The 19,376-nt window shown below is 63.3% G+C and overlaps 1 protein-coding gene across 2 annotated transcripts in view; it reads left to right on the forward strand.

Moving 5' to 3' along the window:
- The window catches only part of PIEZO1 (piezo type mechanosensitive ion channel component 1 (Er blood group)), a 25,084-nt gene continuing 5,708 nt past the window's right edge, over positions 1 to 19,376 (forward strand). For both annotated transcript variants that reach the window (XM_065028770.1, XM_065028771.1), the window contains exons 1-33: positions 1 to 195; positions 6,853 to 6,948; positions 8,006 to 8,128; positions 8,438 to 8,480; positions 8,569 to 8,731; positions 9,630 to 9,768; positions 10,041 to 10,254; positions 10,486 to 10,651; positions 10,863 to 10,967; positions 11,078 to 11,156; positions 11,239 to 11,330; positions 11,415 to 11,675; positions 11,763 to 11,874; positions 11,997 to 12,175; positions 12,259 to 12,407; positions 12,595 to 12,774; positions 12,851 to 12,939; positions 13,579 to 13,736; positions 13,811 to 13,987; positions 14,097 to 14,222; positions 14,313 to 14,513; positions 14,593 to 14,797; positions 14,930 to 15,034; positions 15,505 to 15,658; positions 16,178 to 16,421; positions 17,054 to 17,150; positions 17,230 to 17,398; positions 17,477 to 17,566; positions 17,688 to 17,776; positions 17,974 to 18,045; positions 18,625 to 18,734; positions 18,810 to 18,906; positions 19,219 to 19,296. In XM_065028770.1, the coding sequence (XP_064884842.1) occupies positions 132 to 195; positions 6,853 to 6,948; positions 8,006 to 8,128; positions 8,438 to 8,480; positions 8,569 to 8,731; positions 9,630 to 9,768; positions 10,041 to 10,254; positions 10,486 to 10,651; positions 10,863 to 10,967; positions 11,078 to 11,156; positions 11,239 to 11,330; positions 11,415 to 11,675; positions 11,763 to 11,874; positions 11,997 to 12,175; positions 12,259 to 12,407; positions 12,595 to 12,774; positions 12,851 to 12,939; positions 13,579 to 13,736; positions 13,811 to 13,987; positions 14,097 to 14,222; positions 14,313 to 14,513; positions 14,593 to 14,797; positions 14,930 to 15,034; positions 15,505 to 15,658; positions 16,178 to 16,421; positions 17,054 to 17,150; positions 17,230 to 17,398; positions 17,477 to 17,566; positions 17,688 to 17,776; positions 17,974 to 18,045; positions 18,625 to 18,734; positions 18,810 to 18,906; positions 19,219 to 19,296 (4,426 nt within the window). In that variant the 5' untranslated portion in view covers positions 1 to 131. The remainder of the gene's footprint in view (positions 196 to 6,852; positions 6,949 to 8,005; positions 8,129 to 8,437; positions 8,481 to 8,568; positions 8,732 to 9,629; positions 9,769 to 10,040; positions 10,255 to 10,485; positions 10,652 to 10,862; positions 10,968 to 11,077; positions 11,157 to 11,238; positions 11,331 to 11,414; positions 11,676 to 11,762; positions 11,875 to 11,996; positions 12,176 to 12,258; positions 12,408 to 12,594; positions 12,775 to 12,850; positions 12,940 to 13,578; positions 13,737 to 13,810; positions 13,988 to 14,096; positions 14,223 to 14,312; positions 14,514 to 14,592; positions 14,798 to 14,929; positions 15,035 to 15,504; positions 15,659 to 16,177; positions 16,422 to 17,053; positions 17,151 to 17,229; positions 17,399 to 17,476; positions 17,567 to 17,687; positions 17,777 to 17,973; positions 18,046 to 18,624; positions 18,735 to 18,809; positions 18,907 to 19,218; positions 19,297 to 19,376) is intronic.

Consider the following 19,376-nt stretch of genomic DNA (forward strand, 5'->3'; position numbering starts at 1 on the left):
GAGCGGGGTGGGGGGGGAAAAAGCGCGGCCGCTCGCTGCGCTCCGGGACCGGCCAGCGGGGCCTGCCCAGCCCCGGCGGGACGGAACGGTAGGGGCTCGGCGGGGCATGGGCAGCTCCGCCGCCTGAGGGGATGGAGCGGCGGGCGCTGTGTGCCGGGATCTACTGGCTGCTGCTGCCGCTCGCCCTGCTCGCCGGTAAGTGCGGCCCCACCTGGGGAGGGTCTGGGGAGGAATGGGGTGTTGGGGTGCGCGGTGTCTCCCCGACTCGTGAGCCGGGTCGTGGTGCTTCCCAACCCCGGAGGAGCCGCCCCAGGAGGTGGGGGACCCCCACATCTGCATGGGGACACCCTCGGTCCCACGGGAGATGGTCCTGCACGGTCCCCCCCAGCCCCACGCGGGACTGAGCCCACTTTTGGGAAACGCCGCAACTTCTGCGGGCTGGGTGTGAGGGCAGCGCCCCGGGTATGTGGGTCTCCCCCACGCCGGCAGAGCCAGCGGGCACCCGCACCCCCAGCACTGGGCACGTGGGGGCTGGTTGGGGCTGAAACCGGCCTGATTTGGGCACGGCCGTGTGACCCACTCGCTTTTCTGCCTCTTGCAAGGTGGGGAGGGCAAAGGGGGTGCGGGGAGGGCAAAGAGGGTGCTGGGACAGCCCGGCTGCTGGCGGTGCTGGGGGGTTAGCTGCGATAGGCGGTGCTGGGGGGCAGCTGGCACACATCGCGGCCCCGTGCCCGGGAATAGTCTGAGAGCCACGGCGGGGCTCGGGGCAGCCACCCCGGTACAGCAGGGCCGCGGCTCCCGGCCCGTTTGCTGCCTTCGGAAGGCAGATGCACCACCCACCGAGGCAACCGGCTGGCTACCGGCCTGGAAAATACCCGTGTCCTGGGACGCGCAGAACAAGAATCGTCTCTTTGAACCCCGGCTGCTCTGGGGAGCCTATTCGGGGACTCTCCGTTTACCTTGACATAGACGCAAAGGAAAAACCTCTCCATAAACAGGATTGTTCAACGGGCTCCTTGTGCCCGGGCACGGGCAGGGTCCGGGCTCACGCCGGGGTGTTTGTGACTTTTGGGGTAGTGTCACCCAGAGAGGTGACATCCAGCCTGTCCCCGCTGCATTTGGAGGAGCCGGGCTGGGGTACGCGGTGCCGGCCGTGCCGAGCCTCGCTGGCAGAGGAAGTCGGTGACTGTTGAGAGAGAGGAAAAAAAAAAAAAGCCTCTTTTATTTGCTCTGCTTTGCTCGAAGAGTGACTCAGTGCATCGCGCAGGATGTGAGGAGGTTAATTATAACCCTGTTACGGACGGGGCTGGGAAGGGAAGGTGGCCGCTTGCACAAGGCCCCCCCGGCCCATGGGGCAGCAGCCGCCACGCGGGGCACCGGGGCCGCCGGGCGCGTCCCGTGGGTGCGCGGGGCAACACGTGGCCTTTGGGTGCGGCCACTCTCATGGGGCCCTTGTGCCCCAAATATGCCACTTTGGCCCCAAATTGTACCTGGTTGGTTTGCCCGTTCTCTCTGCTTTGGCGCAGGGTGTTGTGTCTGGGACCTGCTGCCTCCTGTGGCCGGTGGCGTTGGTGTCATTGTCGCCCCCCTGGTGAGCTCGTAGGTGGCTCGTTTAAATTTGGGGCCTTCCTGGGACAGCAGCTCCCTCCTGCTCCAGCCGCTTGTCAAAATAGCCGTGGGGGTGACTCAGCGGGGTCTAGGGGACCTGGAGCCTCACACCCGCTCCAAGGGGGAAACTGAGGCACGGGTGGGGATGTGGCTCATCCCGCTGCACCTTGCAGGGGAGGAAGAGCCCTGGAGCACGACCCGCCTGCGGCCCTTCCTTCCCCAGCAATTAGGCTCTTCCCAAGCGTCCGGAATATGTTTCCCTGTGGCTCCCAGCCAGCTCGGGGTGGGTGGAGGCGCATGAGCAGCCCCCCATTCCCACAGGCTGGCACAGCGCCCCACAGTGTGGCTCCCAGCCGTGCCACGGGCCATATCCACACCCGGGGCAGGGAGCTGCCTCAGCAGTGTCCTGCCTGCGGGGGTGCTGGGGTGCACCGTGGTGGGGGGGCACAGCCTCCCATGCATCCCACCCGTGGGGTGACCGGGGTGGGGACCCCCAGGCTGGATGATGCTCCTGGGTCTCAGCTCCTGTGTGGATCTGTGGTGCTGGGGCAGAAGCCATGGGTGAAGGTGGAAGCCCCCCCTCCTTGGGGCTGTGGTGTCCCCCAAACCGGGGGGGCCTGACCCGGGGTGAGGTGAGGACATGACCCCTCCTGGCTGAGCTTCCTCCTGGTCAGGGGGTGCAGGGGGGCCCCTGGAGGGGGTCCTGGCCACCCTGGGTGCTGCAGGGGCCAGTACCCAGCTGGGCGCTGGTGAGTGTGTGGGCTGCAGCCAGCTGCCTCCTGCGGTCAGGTGCTTTTTATAAAACGAAGGGAAATAAAAAAAGAAAAGGGGAAAAAAAAAAATAAAAACTATTAAAAAAAGCCACCTCTATCTCCAAGAGCAATAACTCCCGTTTCCTCCCCAGGCACACAGGGGGATGGGAGGCGCAGGGCTGGCTGCCCATGCTCTGCCTGTGCCCCCCGGGACTGAGCCTTTTGCAAAGTCCCTGCACAGCCCCACTGGGGTGGGTGATGCTGGGGGTCTCCCCGGGGGTGCAGCAGGTCCCCACAGTGCCTGTGGCTGGGGAGCAGCTCTGGGTCAGGGGGAGTTGCTGCAGGCTGGGCTTGCAGGGGCTTTATTGCTGGCAAAACCCAGGTTAGGCTGGGGTTAACCCTTTACCTCCTTTGTACCCCACTTGCAGCAGAGTACTGGGATGCCCACTGCGGCTGGGTGAGGAGAAGGGAGGATGTTTTTGGACACTGCTTGGCACTGCTGGGTGGCAGACACTGTCACGATTCCAAGCTGCACCTGGGAAATGTTACAGTGGGTCTGGGAATGTCCCTGTGCGGTAGGAACGTGTGTCCTTGTGCGCAGGTGGGCGTGCAAGCAGCAGATGTGTACGAGCATCCTGATGCTGAGCCCACAGCTTTGAGGGCCCCAAGGGCTGCCCCTGTCCCCTTGGCATGGGCTGTCCCCATCCCAGTGTATGCAGGGACTGCAGCCACAGGGCTGTGGCTGCTGGGGGAGGAGTTGTCCCCAGGCACTGCAGTGGCAGTAAGCACCTGTCCCCAAAGCCACTGCGTCCCCTGTCCCGTTGCACGAGCCACTGGGGTTTCCCAGGCTGGCAGCCGTGGCACCCGCTGGCACCCAGCCCAGTGCCCTCCCGGTGGCATCCCTGGGGAGCGGGGCTGACTGCTGCCTCGATGCTGACAGGAGCAGGATTAATTTTCCACAAAAACAGGATACGGTGGGTGAACCGGCGGGGCTGCTCCCTCATCCTGGAAAGAGGAGCTGGGGCTAGTTTGGGACTGTGTGGCTGCTGGCTCTGCCGCCCATGGCTCGCTGTTTTGGGGCTGAGTGGATTTTGGGATGGGGAGAGCCTCTGTGGCTGGGGTTTGTTAACCTGCCTCTGGTTTGCAGCCAGTGGGTGCAGAGCACAGGGTCCTGCATGCAGAGTGACACCTTGAGGACACTGTCCCCCATCCCCAGGGACCCCAGCTGGGGGGTGTTAGCCAGGAGGCAGGACCCGCCTGCAAGGATGTGGCTTGGCAGAGCTGCCTGGCCCCAGCAGCAGGTAACGGGCCTGTGTGAATATAGCAGGGCAGCCAGGGAATTAAAGAGCTCTGCTAATTAATCCCGAGCGGCCGCAGGTCCCTGTAGAGCCCGCGGCTGTGCCAGTGCCAATGGGTGTACGGGCTGTGCATGGCGCTGTGGGGCTGGTGTGTGGCGCTCCCCCATCACTGCTGGGATGGGGGGAGCCCCCTTTCCCCTGTGCGGTTGGGATGAATCCATCCCCAGGTGCTGGCTGGGCAGGGATGGTGCCTGGTTTGCAAGGAGGGGGCTGTGCCAGACCCCAGACCTCTCTCGCAGCTGCCCTTCCCACTCTTCCCCAGCGCAATTGCAATGGGAAAAAAAACAATTGCTGGTTCTCCCCGGCTGCCCCCACCCTTGCCACCCTGTCCCTGCCTTCCCCTGCAGTCCCAGATGAACCCCTTCCCCTCCCACGGGGAGATCTCAAGGGGAGATTAAAGGCTGGCGTGGAGGAAACCCAGCACATCTCGCCCAGCTCCACGACGCTGTGATTTATCCTCCTCCCGGCACATTAACATTGTTAATAATTGAAGCGCTGCTGGCTGCCAGCACCGGCTGCGGTGGCGGTGACCTCCCCGTCAGCTCCCGAATCCCCAGGGTCACAGGGCTGGGGAAGGGGGGGGTTTGGGGTGCAGATCCAGAATAATGTTGCTGGGGGATGCTCAGTGTGGGCCAGATCCTGCCCTGTGTGTGAAGCAGAAGCGAGACCGCAGGGTGCTGCGGGTGATGGGTGCTGGTGGCACGGGGAGGGGGACAGTGGGTTCCAGCACCCGCCAACCCACCTGGCTATTGGCAGAGATGATGATGGGGTGCGGGAGGGCGGGTTTTGCCGTGGGGCTGCTCTCCCCACAGGCCAAACTGGTTTTTCTCCCCACACCAGCGCTTTCCCTGCTGTCAGCACCCTGGGGAACCGGTTCCCTCCGACTGCGGGACAGAGCACCCACGCACCGCCGGCATGGCATGCCCCAGCCCTGTTGGGACGGTGTGGGTGCAAAGCCGGGTACTGCAGGTGCTCCCAAACCACGCTGGGGGGCTGCTCTCTGCCCGGCACACCATCAGCATCTTTATTTTTTCTCTTTTTCATCCTTGAGCTCTTAAAAGCTGGTCAAAGCTGGTGAGCACTGACCACCCTCCTGGGACCTGTCCTGGTGATGCCTCGAGATGGAGCCGCTGGCCAGAGGGTCCCATGGGTGCGGATTCAGCCCCAGGCTGCTGTGCATTTGCAGGCAGCTGCTGCCAGCCCTTTCTGGTGTCACAGCCCACTCAAACCACTGCCACTGGGATGCCAGCTCTGTTCTGGCCCCTGCCTGGAGCTGGTGTCCCCAGTCCTGGTGGGCTGGGGGCATAATAGATGGGGGTCAGGCTGTTGCTCTGCTCTCGGGTGGTCCCTGCAGCATATGTGTGCCCCGTGATGCCTGTGGGTCTCCCTGCAGCTCTTGGGCAGACCCTGGGCAATGCCAATGGCACAGCTGGTCCCGGTCCCCCCTGTGCCACCAGCACCCATGGGGTGGCCGTGGCTGGGACGGGGGCTCATACAGGACTGGTCTACCCAAAAGACCCTGCCCTGTTGCGGCGGTGGGATGGGGGTGCCGGTGGCCTGGGGGGCTGCCTGGCTCCCGCGTCAGCTCGCCCCCGCACCAGGACTGCTCCTCGCGGCCCCGTTGCCGCTGGCGCGGGAAGGGGAATATTTGCTCCGTGAGATCATGGTTTGCCGAAAGGGAGCCAGCAACGCTCGGCAGTGTGTGGGGAGGTGACACGTCCTGGGGTCACTGCGGCGAGGCAGCTGGTGGGATGGTGGTCCCGATTCCCCCACCCTGTGCCCCCAACTTGTGCTCACAGCAGGAGGCAGTTGGGGACCCTGCAGTGGGGCTGGGGACTGGCTTTTGCCCCCATGGGTGCTGTGTGGGACATGTGCTGGGCTGCTGGGTGCGTTCCTGGGTGCCTCCCCTCCTGCCACTCCTGCACCCTTTCAGGACACCTCACTGTCCCCAGGGTGCCACACCATGTGTGTCCCCCTCCCAGGCCACGCTGTCCCTCACCCCAGGATGCGCCGTCCCACTGAAACCTTGTAAACACAGGAAGGGCTGTGCCGGGCTGGCAGGGCTGAGCATGTCCCCTGGCGCCGGCCTGTCCCCCCCGCCACCCCCAGTCCCATGGGGCTGGGGCTGCCTGCTTGGCCCCCTCTGCCTCACCCTCTTCCCACGGGGGGTGCCAATGGGGGACATCCTTCCCCTGGCTGCGCAGAGGTCCCCGACACTGGTTCTGCGTCCCTTCCCTGGGCTGCCCAGAGGAGTCCCCCCCACCCAGAACAGGGTCCCCTCAGCCTGCCGGGGGGGACACGTCGCTCTGGTTTCCATGTGCTGGCTCTGTGGGTGTCTTGCAGTGGCCGTTCCCGTCACTGTGGCCTCAGGGCTGTCCCACCACCGGTGCATGTGCTGGTGTCTGTCACTGCTCGCTCGTTGTGTGCATGCAGCCCATGGGAACGCTGCGTCCCATGCTGCAGTGGCAGCTGCCTCGGGATGTCCCCACTGCTAGGTCTCTGTCCCTGCCGGTGACAGCTCTGCAGGGCACTGGCTCAGCCCGGCTCCCTGCCCAGCTCCTCCGATGGTTTTACGCCTGCAAACAAGCTGTAATTTAGGTCTAAAAATAAGCAAGGGGGAAGGTGTTGAGCTGGTGGTGTGCCCAGAGCAGGACTGGGTGCAGGTCAGGGGCTGTCACAGCCCTGGGGTGGCAGCAGTTGGGGGTCCCAGCCTGACCATGGGGTCCCAGCTCAGCTGCGGGGCCTCTGCAAACCTTGACATAAGAACGATGTGAAAGTGCAGCAGATTTTGCTCATTGCTCTCCTTCCCCTGTCACCCCACACATCTGGGACCTCTGGTGTGTGTGCCCCCCCTCCCTATGCCAGTCACTGGGACTGCCCCAGCCCAGCCTGCTGCCCTTGTCTCCCTTATCCCCCTGGCATCTCTGGGGGAGCTTGACCCCTGCCTGGGACTACTCATCATTTTGGGGTGCATCTCATTTTGGGGTGTCCCTTGTCTCCTGGTTGGGTGTCACTTGTCACGGAGGTCAGGGTGCCATCCCCGGGGTGGGGGAATGCAGCGGGGATCCTGGTGGGCTGAGACACCCTCCATGTGCTGCACCTCTGGCACTAATCTGCCTGTCCCCTGCCCACAGCCTGCCTGTTCCGCTTCAACGTCCTCTCCCTGGTGTATCTGCTGTTCCTGCTGCTCTTGCCCTGGTTCCCGGGGCCCAGCCAGCATGGGGCCGGAGGTAAGGGGGTCACCAGGGTGGGGGAGTGGACAGGGGGTGGGCAGCGTGTGGGCAGCTCCGGTTCAGGTACCTGTCCTCCTTCCCCTGCGGTTTTCCCCCAGGCGGGCAGTGTGGCTCCGTGTGGCAGCCTCGCTCTGTTAATTATAGCCCAGTGTGGCTATTAATAGGTCTCCAGTTGCAAAAATGGGCAGTTTGGAACCCCAGCCTTATTAACCCAAAACCTCAGGGCTGGACTGTGCCCGCCGAGTGGGCAGGGATGGGTCAGGAGCCGCCCGCCGCCCTGTGCCGGGACGTGGGGCTGTGGGTGCACCTGGGAGTGCAGGGGATGCGTGACCCATGGTGGGTGCGCAAGTGCATCCCTCCCAATGGCTGCAGGGGGCATGTCCCTCCACGGTGGGTACCGGGTGCCTGCAGCTCTGCCTGGCCCCTGCCCACTGTGCCAGGCTGTAACACAGCCTGGCAGCGCTTGGCACAGCCACGGCTAAAAGCTCTGCCCTTTGAATATTTCATGGGCTTGCACGGCCCCGGGTGCTGCCGAGAGCTTTTGCCTAGATTTACAGGAAAAAAACAAATGGAGGGAGAGTTTTTGGCCCAGGGCCACCACCTGGCTGGTGTGCAGCTGCAGTGGGCTCACTGCCTGTCCCGTGGCCAGGAAAATGGGTGGGTGGGATGGGGGCACGGCTGCAGCTGCTGGAAGGTCTGACAGGGCTCGTGCTGTGGGGAACTCCCACCCACAGCTCCCTCACAGGGACCTTCCAGCACTGGGGATGCTGAGCTGCATCCCAATGCTGGTCCTGGTTCATCGAGGTGGGAGGGTGGTCCTGGGGCCCTGCATTGCCCTGTGCCTCAGTTTCCTCAGTAATGCAGCAGAAAGGATGCTCTCAGGGTGTGCTGGGTGCACAGTGAGACATGCAAGGTCCTAGTGGGACACTGTTCCTTGCGCAGACCCCTGACATCTCCAGACACCCCTTTCTGGGGGTGCTGGGTCCCTGCTGTGATGGTAGTGCATCTCAGAGTCACCTCAGACAATGGCTGATTGGGTGCTTGTGTCCTGCAGGTCACACTGGCCGCCTCCTCAAAGCTCTGCTGGGGACCAGCATCCTCTTCCTCCTCGCCCACTTCGTTTTCCAAATATGCCTGTACACGCTGCCCATCCTGGACCAGCTGCTGGGGCCCAGCTGTGAGTACTGGGCATGGGGACAGGCTGCCGGGGGTGCCCGCATGTCACCAGTGCCGGGTACCGTGGGGAGAGTGAAGCCTGGGGGAGCAGAGGTGCGGGAGGGTGAGAGCAGATGCGCGGCCACTAAGGCTCTGCAGGGTCCCACCTATGTGCCCAGTGCTGGGGACAAGCTGAACTGTGCCGTGCCAGGGTGGGTGTTGTGCTGGGCACAGACCCCGTCCTGGGTCCCCGTGGATGTGAGGTGTTCTCCCCATGGGGATCCTCTTGTTCTGGGTCTGCCAGCCTCAGCGCCTCCGTCCTTCCCCGCAGGCAGCACCTGGGAGGTCCTTGCCCGGCACATCGGGGTCACCAGGTAAGGGTCCCCTGGTGTGGGGCTGGGGACTGGCAGTGGAGAGGTGGCACCTCCAAGCCCTCCCCCATCCTGTTTCCCTCCCTCCCAGGTTGGACTTGAATGACATCCCCAACTCAGTGCGTCTTGTGGCACCTGATGTCGGCATCCTGCTGGTCTCGTCCCTTTGCCTGTGCCTGTGCCGCCGCCTTGTCCCCAAGGCCAGCGCTGCTGCCCGCAGCCACAGACCAGAGTCCCTGGAGCCCCTTGAGCGGGTGAGAGCCACCCCCAGTGTCATTGGTGGTGTCCCCTCCTCCACATCCCCCCAAACTCCTGGGGCACGGCGGCTGGTGCCCGTCCTGTCCCCGGAGAGGGCAGCCTTGGCATGGGGACATCCTTAGTGGCCGGGGACATAAGTGGGGGGCAGTTTTGGCTGACAGGCAGCAGTGGAGGGCTGGGTCATCCTCCCGGCATGGGAGTGACTCAGCCCCATTAGCTCCCACGTTGCCATAGGGACCCTGGCAAACAGCTCAGCCCTGTGGCTGCCAGCAATGGGGGGACCGCGGTGCCCACCCCTTAAGGTTCTGGCTGGCACCGTCACCCCAAAACTGCTGTGCTCAGGAAGGGCAGTGGGGTGAGCGATCACGGAGTGCTGGCACCCAGCGTGAGCTCGCTGGTGGGGCACCATGCTGTGCCAGCCCTGCCTGGTGGTGCCAGCGCAGCACTGGCTCGCCCAAGCAGACACAACCACAAGATGATGACACCCCTCAGCCCAGCAAACACCCGTGGGAGCTCAGTGCCTTTCTGGGGTGCTCCCCGCTGGTACGGGTGCTCGGCTGCCCGGCTCCAAGCGTGGCCGGGCTGTAACCGGAGCACAAGGCAATGCGAATGCTTTTGCCGTGAGCGCGGGGCCAGCGCGGGAGGCGGCCTGGAAAAAAGCTCAGTGCTGGGAACCTGGGTGCTGGCGCCAAGAAAAACAGCCGCCTTTCAGAGGCACTTTCCAAGTGGTTAATGAGATAAACACGGCCAGGTGCCGGGCTGCACGCCCGCCCAGCGCCGGGCAGGACGCCCTGGCCGTTCACTGTGCTCTCCCTCCAGTGGGGAAACTGAGGCACGGGGAGCAGCAGCCTGAGGCCACCGTGGGGTTTACACCACGCTCTCCTCGCTTGGCAGGGGGAAGAGGAGGATGTGGAATGGCACAGTGGCATGGCTGATGGGGACACGCCACTCAGCGCCAGGCTGCGGGTGACGGCGCACTGGCTGCTCTGGGCGGCTGGGAAGAGTCTGGCTGTCCTACTTCTGGCCTTGGCTGGTGGGTATGGGATGTGGGGGGGCATGTGGGGAGCTGGGGGGGTCTTGGTGGCCAGGGTGCTGGAAGGGATGCTCAGTCTGGGGGAGAAGATGCTCAATCCAGGGGGAGATTCTTGGTCCAGGTGATGTTTGATCCAAGGGGAAAATGCTTGGTCCAGGGGATGCTTGGTGCATAGAGGGGATTCTTGGTTCAGGTGATGCTCAGTCCAGGGGGATGCTCAGCCGGGGGCTGCTCGGCCGTGCACTGACTGCCCGCGGGGCACTGCTCCCCAGGGATCACCTTGCCCTCCGCCTCCTCCAGCATCTACTACCTGCTCTTCGTGGGGCTGTGCACGTGGTGGGCCTGTCACCTCCCCGCCAGCCGCCTGGCCTTCGACACCCTCTGTGTCCTGGTTGGTGTCTACGCCGCCTGTCACCTCCTCTGCCTTTATGCCTACCAGGCACCCTTCGTCCAGGGGGTCTTCCCGCCCCCCACAATCTGGGCACGGTGAGTCCCCAGGGAGAGGGTTGTGCCATGGGTCCCTGTGTCACCCTGGTTGAGCAGCTAGCCTGTCACTGCACTGGGTCCCCATCCCACTGCCAGCTGCAATGGGTCCCCAGAGAGGGAAGCCAGAGGGTGCCTGGTGACATGATGTGCCATGCCAGCACCAAAACAGGACCCTGGCTCATGGTGGCAGTTCAGGTTGGGGGGGTAACGCCACCTGCTCTGTCCCCGCAGGGTGTTTGGCTTCAAGGACATCATCCTGTACCGCAACTGCTCGCAGCCCAACGCCCTGGTGCTCAACACCCACCACCCCTGGCCTGTCTATGCCAACCCTGGCATCCTGCTCCTGCTCTACTATACCGTGGCCACCCTGGTGAAGCTGCGCCGCCGGGATGCCAGGGTGAGGGGCTGCGAGGCTGAGCTGCACCCCATGCCTGATACACCCCACTGCTCTGCCTGCCCCACTGCTGGCATGGGGGGTACCTGGTGGAGGGGAGGTGGGGGACAGGGGGTGCCTGTGGCTGGGGGGACCCTCAGAAAGGGGATGAGGGATGACCCTGCTTTCCCAGAGGATGCAGCAGGTGCCCTGAGCCGGCTCCTGCCCTTTGCAGAGAACCACGGCACCGGCACAGCCGCAGGCCAGGCGGCCGGAGAGGGAGCTGGTGGAGCTGGAGAGCTGGCCCAAGGACACGGATGGCGTGGCTGAGGACACCAAGGTGGGTTTGGGGGGCTCTACCCCCAAAGCAATGCCTGAGCTGTGGGGAGGATGGGTGCAGGGTGTTCTGGGGGTGCCAGGGTGGGCTTTGAGCCCTCTCTGCCTCCCCAGCCCATGCTGTCCCCCAGCACCGGGAAGCCGGAGGCCGAGAACTGCACTGTCCACGTCATGGGCAACTCACCACGGCCGGGTAAGCCCATCCCCGTCACCTCCCCCTCCCCAGGGCCTGCCGGTGGCCGGGGGTTGGCTCACGGTTCCCCTCCCTGTGCCAGGCAGGAGTCGTCCGGCGGAGCGGCTGCCCCTGCAGTCCCTGAGCCACGTCATCATGAAGCAGAGCTATGTCTGCGCCCTCATCGCCATGATGGTAAGGGGGAGACAGATGGACGCAGGGGGACAGATGGACACGGGGGATCGCACATGTGAGTGGCTGCATTCTGCCTGTCCCTAGGTGTGGAGCATCACGTACCACAGCTGGCTGACCTTTGTGCTGCTGCTCTGGGCATGTCTGATCTGGACGGTGCGAAGCCGGCAGCACTTCGCCATGCTCTGCTCACCCTTCCTCCTGCTCTACGGCGTCGCACTCTGCAGCCTGCAGTACGTCTGGGCCATGGACCTGACCCCCGAGCTGCCCACCCGCCTCGGCTTCCTCAGTCTTGAGCAGCTGGGGCTGGTGCACCCCAAATATCCGTGCTTGGACCTGGGGGCGAAGGTAAGGCCAGTGTCCCCGTCCCTGTCCCCGCCGGTACCCACCTGTCCCCGCTCATCGCCTGTCCCCACTCACCGCCTGTCCCCGCAGCTCCTGCTCACCCTCACCTTCTGGCTGCTGCTGCGGCAGTTTGTTAAGGAGAAGTTGCTAACGAGGAGGTGCCCAACCACCCCGCTCCTGGAGGTGACCATCTCAGATTCAGGTGAGGGTTCCTGGTGTCACCCACCCAAAGGGACCCTGCGCCAGGCTGAGCATCCCCAGGATGCGGGTGCTGGGGAGCAGGGGGACCCACGTAACCCCTGCAGCCCACTCCCTGCCCCGCAGAGCCCAGCCGGCACCGGGACGTGCTGAAGGCGCTGGGTGTCCTGGTGCGGGATTTTTACGCCAAATACTGGATCTGCGTCTGCGCTGGCATGTTCATTGTGGTGAGCTTCGCCGGCCGCCTCGTCGTCTACAAGATCGTCTACATGTTGCTCTTCCTCCTCTGCCTCACCCTCTTCCAGGTAGCGGGGATGGGGACCCCTCCTGGAGCTGGGGACCCATCCTGATCCCCAGCGTGTCCCCGCTGATGTCTTTGTCCCCACAGGTGTACTACAGCCTGTGGCGCAAGGTGCTGAAGGGCTTTTGGTGGCTGGTGGTGGCGTACACCATGCTGGTGCTCATCGCCATCTACACCTTCCAGTTCGAGGACTTCCCCATGTACTGGAGGAACCTGACGGGTCTCACCAACGAACAGTGAGTGTCCCCAAGGGGTCCTGGCCACCGCCAGCCTTGCGGTGACACCAGGGCATGGCCAAGGGATTCATTGGACATGAGGAAACTGAGGCATGGGTGAAGTTAGGGTTGAAGCCCAGTGTGACAGCTCAGTTGCTGTGCAGGGGGGCTGGATGCGGCCCCATGCTGACCCCCGCTCCCTGCACAGGCTGGGCGACCTGGGCCTGGAGCAGTTCAGCGTCTCCGAGCTCTTCTCCAGCACCCTCATCCCGGGCTTCTTCCTCCTGGCCTGCATCCTCCAGCTGCATTACTTCCACCGTCCCTTCATGCACATCACTGACCTGGAGCACGTCTCTGCTGCCACCCCGCCACCCTGCCACATCCCCAGGTAGGGCCCTGAGCCAGGGTGACCTCCCCCTGCACCCCAAAGCCCCCATCCCCACGCTGAGCACTCCTCCCCGCAGGCCTGAGGAGCTGCATGGGAGCCGGCTGCTGCGGGATGCGGCTGCTGCCGAGAGCACTGCGATGAGCGACCCGGACACCGTGTCACAGGGTACCAGGGGACCAGGATGGATTGGGGTGTCCTCCAAGCGAGGAAGAGGCTGGGACGGTGTGAAGATGGATTTGGGGGTGTCCTCCAAGTGTGGAAGGGGACACAAATGGATTGGGGCATCCTCCAAGCCAGGAGTGGGCTGGGGACTGCAGGGATGGATTGGGGTGTCCTCCAAGCCTGGGAGGGTATGGGGATGAATCGGGGTGTCTGCTGAGCCAGGAAGGGGCTGGGGGGGTTCAGGGATGGACTGAGGCATTCTCCAAGCAAGGAAGGGTATGGGAGGGTGGGGAGATTGATTTGGGGTGTCTTCCAAGTGTGGGAGGGTATGGAGATGGATCGGGGTATCTCTGAGCCAGGAAGTGGGTGGGAGGCTACAGGAATGGATTGGGGTGTCCTTCAAACCAGGGTGGATCAGGGGGATGCAGGGATAGTTTGGGTTGTCCTCTGAGCATGGGATGAGTTCGGAGGCTACAGGGATGGGTTGGGGTGTCCTTCAAGTCAGAAAGGGGATGGGTTGGGATGTCCTCTGAGCCAGGAAGGTTGTGGAGATGGATTGGGGTGTCTTCCAAGCACTGGAAGATACGGGGCTGGGTTGGGGTATCCTGTGTGAGGTGTCTGTGACAATCCGTGTCCCTACAGGGCCCACCAAGTGGGGGCTGGTGCTGGAGCGCCTGATCGTGCTGGGCTGGACCTTCTCGGACATGCTGACCCGCGGGCAGGTCTTTGTGGGGCGGCTGCTGGAGCTCCATGTCCTCAAGCTGGTGGCTCTCTACACCATCTGGGTGGCCCTGCAGGAGGTACCAGCCTTGCATTCCTGGGGTGGGAGGGCTCAGCCGGACACCCAGGGGTGCTGACCCAGCCGCTGCCGCAGGTATCGGTGATGAACTTCTTGCTGGTGCTCCTGTGGACCTTTGCCATGCCCTACTGCCGCTTCCGCCACATGGCCTCCTGCCTCTCCACCGTCTGGACCTGCATAATCATTGTGTGCAAGATGCTCTACCAGCTCAAGATCGTCAACCCTAGCGAGTACTCCAGCAACTGCACCCAGGTACCCAGGCAGCGCCATTATTGGGGTGTTTGTGGGGGGTTCCCCAGCTGGAGGTGGAGTCTGGTGGTGGGGTGAAGGGTGCTGACACCTGGTTGTGTCCCCTCTGCAGCCCCAGCTCAATGCCACTAACTTGAACCCAGAGGAACTGGGCAACTCCACGTTGTACCGTGGCCCCGTGGACCCTGCCAATTGGTTCGGCATCCGCAAGGGTTACCCCAACCTGGGCTACATCCAGGTGGGCGCAGGGACACCCTGTCCATGGGGACCACCTCGGGGGATGCTCGGTGACATGCCGTGGTCCTGAGCACCCCCTCGCCCCTGCCAGAACCACCTGCTGGTGCTGCTGCTGCTGGTGTTCGAGGCAGTGGTGTACCGGCGTCAGGAGTATTACCGCAAGCAACACCAGCTGGTGGCTCCCGTCACCGAGACCATCTTTGATGACATCTCCCGCGAGCACCTCGACCACGGCCTGGGCAGCTGCGCCAAATACTTCCTCAACTACTTCTACTACAAATTTGGCTTGGAGGTGGGGAGCAGGTGCTGCGGGGGGGGTCCTGCTGCTCGCAGCACCCCAGCGCTGAGCCTCCGCATCCCCTCACCGCCAGATCTGCTTCCTGATGATGGTGAATGTGATCGGGCAGCGGATGAACTTCATGGTGATCCTGCATGGCTGCTGGCTGGTTGTCATTCTGACACGACGGCGGCGAGCAGCCATCGCCAGCCTCTGGCCCAAGTACTGCCTCTTCCTCGTCATCTTCCTCATCTACCAGTACCTGCTGTGTGTGGGCATCCCACCCGGCCTCTGCATGGGTAAGGGCTGGTGGCACCCAGCTTTTGGTTGGGTCAGGGAGAGGGAGGTCTGTGTGTGGGCAGGTTGCCCACCCTGTGTAAGGGGTTTGGAGGGGGCTGGTATCAAGCAAGCCCACTGCCCCCCCATCCTAGACTATCCATGGCGCTGGAGCCGGGCCCTCCCCATCAACTCGGCGCTCATCAAGTGGCTCTACCTGCCTGACTTCTTCGTTCCCCCCAAATCTACTAACCTTATCAGTGAGTAACCCCCAGACCATGGCATCCACTTGCCCGTGGGACACCCCAGCCCCTGTCGCAACCCTGCACATGGGGTGCCCTGTCCCCCTCACCCATGAGACACCTCAACCCCAGCCATGGTGTGGGGTCCCATCCTGCCCCTGGGAAGGTGAGCAGAGGGAGGGGGAGGGAGAGCAGGACGGGTGGGAGGGGCTAGAACAGCACCACCCTTTTGGGGATGAGCTGTGGAAGAGCCGTGCCCCCTTCGGGGAGGAGCTTGGTTGAAGCCCCACGTCCTTTGGGGAGGAGGCGGGGCCTGGGGAGAGCCACACCCCTTTGTGGGGAGTGCAAGGAAAACCACACCTTGGGGGAGGAGGGGGCTGGAATGTCCCTGCCCATTGGGGCGGGGCTTATGGGTGCCACGCCCTCTTCTGGAGGGGTGTGGTCTACCGGAGCCCCGCCCCCCTTCAGCCTGAGTCATGTGCCCGCAGATGACTTCGTGCTGCTGCTGTGTGCATCCCAGCAATGGCGTGTGTTCGAGGCCGAGCGCTGCGAGGAGTGGCTGCGAGCAGCTGGCAAGAACACCGACCGGCTGGACCTGGAGCGGGACCCCCACAACCCCACCCCCAACTTCATCCACTGCCGGTGGGCACCTGCCCCCCTCTTGGGGCTGGGACACCTGGGGACATGGGGATGGGACCCCCCTGGGATGGGTCACCTTCGGGGATGGACAGGATGGGACCCCCCAGGCAGTGGGACCTGCTGGGGTTCCCTAGTGTGGGATCCAAACCTCAACACTGGGACCGCTTTGGGAAGCCCTGACTCCCATGTTGGGCTGGGACAGGAACCCTCCATGGCTGGGACAGGAACCCCTGTCACTAGGATAGTCCCCAGGCTGAGACAGGAGCACCCAGGGCTGTGCTGGGGGTAGATGCTGTGGTCCAAGACACCCCTGGTGATGGTGCAGAACCCCCATGGGCACTGGGACCCCATGGAGTGGAACAAGGCACTTTATCCTCCAAAAAAAGGGCTGATGTGGGACTGGGACCATGATGGTTTGGCTGGGGTATGGGGGGGGCATCTTGCTGCACCCCAAACCTGGGTAGTGCCAAGTGTGGGTGCTGGGAAGGGTGGGGATCTTGCTCTGAGTGTCCCATCCCACAGGTCCTACCTGGACATGGCCAAGGTGGTGATTTTCCGATACCTCTTCTGGTTCGTCCTGGTGGTGGTTTTCATCACTGGGGCCACCCGCATCAGCCTCTTTGGCCTCGGCTACCTGCTGGCCTGCTTCTACCTCCTCCTCTTTGGCACTGCCATGCTGCGCAAGCCAGTGCGGGCTCGCCTGGTGCTCTGGGACTGCCTCATCCTCTACAACATCACAGTCATCATCTCCAAAAACATGCTGTCGGTGAGGGATGCTGGTCCGTGACCACAGCACAGGCACCCCCTGGGGAGGGGATGGGTGACAGCACTGTGCCCCTCATGCTGTCCCTTGGCAAACTCCCGTGCTCTGTACTGGGTACCAGTGACACTGAGTCTCAAATCCTGGGGTCAGTTTTGGGCCCCTCACACCAAGAAAGCCCTTGAGGTGCTGGAACAAGTTCAGAGAAGGGAACAGAGCTGGTGAGGGGCTGAAGCACAAGCGTGATGGGAGCAGATGAGGGACGTGGGGGGTTCAGCCTGGAGAACAGGAGCTGAGGGGAGACGTTCTGATCTCTGAACTGCCTGAAAGGAGCTTGGAGCCAAGGGGGGTCGGGCTCTGCTCCCAAGGAACAAGTGCCAGGACAAGAGGAAACGGCCTCAAGTTGTGCCAGGGGAGGTTGAGGTTGGATCTTGGGAACAATTTCTTCCCCAAAGGGCTGTTGGGCATTGGAACAGGCTGCCCAGGGCAGTGGTGGAGTCACCATCCCTGGAGGGGTTGATGAGATGTGGAGATGAGGTTCTCAGGGAACTGGGGTAGTGCCAGGGTTGGGTTAACAGCTGGTCTGAATCTTAAGGGTCTTTTCCAACCAAAATGATCCTCTGATTCTCTCCTTGCAGCTCCTCTCCTGTGTCTTCGTGCAGCAGATGCAGAGCAACTTCTGCTGGGTCATCCAGCTCTTCAGCCTCGTCTGCACTGTCAAGGGCTACTATGACCGTGAGCCTTGGGGAGGTCTGGGGGCTTGAGGGTGCTGGTTTGGGCTACTGCCTGACCTGCCTGCATCTCTGCCTGCCAGCTAAGGTGATGGGCAAGGACCACGACTGCTCACTGCCTGTGGAGGAGGCGGGCATCATCTGGGACAGCATCTGCTTCTTCTTCCTCCTCCTCCAGCGCCGTGTCTTCCTCAGCTACTACTTCTTGCACGTCATGCTGGACCTCCAGGCATCTGCCCTGCAAGCTTCCAGGTGGGGCTGGGTCCTGGAGGGGTCTCTGTGGGTGCTGGAGTGCAGGTGCCCCACCTCACCTCCCCGCTGTCCCCACAGGGGGGTCGCGCTGTTCAAGGCCAGCACCTTGAAGAGGATGCGCTTCCACCGGCAAGCCGAGAAGAAGTCACTGGCCCAGCTGAAGCGGCAGTGAGTGGGTTTTGGGGAGCACCTGGGACTCCTCCCCATGCAGCCACCAACACCATGGCGTGGGTGGGGGTGCCCCTGGGGGGATTGGGGGGTGGGCTCTGCAGCAGCCTCTGCCCAACAGGATGGAGCGGATCCGAGCCAAGCAGGAGAAATACCGCCAGGAGCGGCTGCCCCGGGGCTCCAGAGAGGGACAGGATGAGACCGAGACAGGTGAGAGCTGGTGAGGTCCCCCCCTCCATTCTCCCCACCCCTCTCTGGGCACAGCCGGGTGACCGTGACCCGTTGCTGATGCTTGTCCTGGTGAAGCCACACAGAGCATCATGGTGACTCCCTCGGCTCACCCCCATGCTAGGGTGGGTGCACCGAGCGTGGCCGTGCTCAGCCCCCCCCCGTCTGCCATTCCACAGCGCCTGGTGACCTGGTGGAGCCGTCACGGCAGAGCGAACGATGGTGGCGGCCATGGTTGGACCACGCCGCAGGTACTGCCCCACCACGGGGACATGACAGATCCCCTCCACTGGGGACCACTGACACCCATGTGGAGTGGCGATTATGGTGCTTTTGGTATGGTGTCACCCTGCATGTCCCTCTTCCCCGTGCTAGGCTGCAGGGCACTAACCAGGGCTTCTCACTTCCCTATAGGGTATTGGGCTGGTTTTGGGGTTACTGGCATGGGTCACCTCCAGATGCTGGCACTGGAGGGACCTTGGGTTGGGGACATGGGATTTATGTTGTTGACCTGGATGTCCCCAATGGGTGGCATCCCCATGGGTGTCCTTGGTACCATGCCAGCAGTGCAGTGCCAGGCAGCAAGCCCTGGGGAGATGACAGTGGAGCCAGCCTGGGTACCGACCATGCTGTGCCACCCCACCCCATGCCTATGGCTACTGGCCGTGCTGTGACACCCTGCACCATGACACCAGCCATGCTGTGTCACCCTCTGCTACGCCACCAGCCTTACTGTGTCACCCCATACCATGCAACTGGGTGCTGGCCATGCCATGACACCCCATGTCATGGCACCAGCCATGCCATGACACCTCATGCCACCCTGGCAGTGCTGCACTCAGGCGATTACTTCCTCTTCGAGTCGGACAGCGAGGAGGAGGAGGAGGCGGCGGTGCCGTTGCCAGAGGAGCCGCGGCCAAACAAGCAAAGTGCCTTTCAGGTGAGCACAGACTGGGAGGTCTGGTGGGCGATCCGGGGTTGCCCACAGAATGCTGACAGCCCCTCTACCCCCAAGATCGCCTACCAAGCCTGGGTGACCAACACCAGGACAGCGCTGCAGCAGCAGGAGCAGCAGGAGCAGCTGGAGCCGCCCGCTGCTGAGGTGGCTGCAGGTGCGTCTGGCTCACCCCAAAATGGGGCTAGGGGCGGGGGCAGGAGAGGACACAGCTCTGTCCCACACCCACTGTTTGTCCCAGCAGCTGTTGGCAGCCTGTGATGGGGCATCATCTCAACGGGGTTACTGGGCTGTGTGGATTCTGGTGGCTGCACCAGGGTTGGGCACATGCCATGCACTGGTTTTTAAGCAGGATGTGGAGGCACATGGGATGGGGCCATGAGCAAGAGAGCCCAAACAGGGGCCAAAAATAATGTCCAACCCCCACTGAGCCAATGCTGCCCCTTCTGGGGGTATCTGACCCTTGCAGGAGACAGCAGCAGGACAGAGGAGCAGTTGGAGGCACCTGAAGAGGCTGAAGGCCAGGTGGAGGAGGAGGAAGGCTCTGGTATGTGGGCGTCAGGACTGCAGTGCAGGAGGATGCTGGGGGGGTCCAAGGGGGTGCAAAGTGACCACCTCACCCCTCTC

Source organism: Columba livia, chromosome 13 (assembly GCF_036013475.1).
Source record: "Columba livia isolate bColLiv1 breed racing homer chromosome 13, bColLiv1.pat.W.v2, whole genome shotgun sequence".
Lineage (NCBI taxonomy): Eukaryota > Metazoa > Chordata > Aves > Columbiformes > Columbidae > Columba > Columba livia.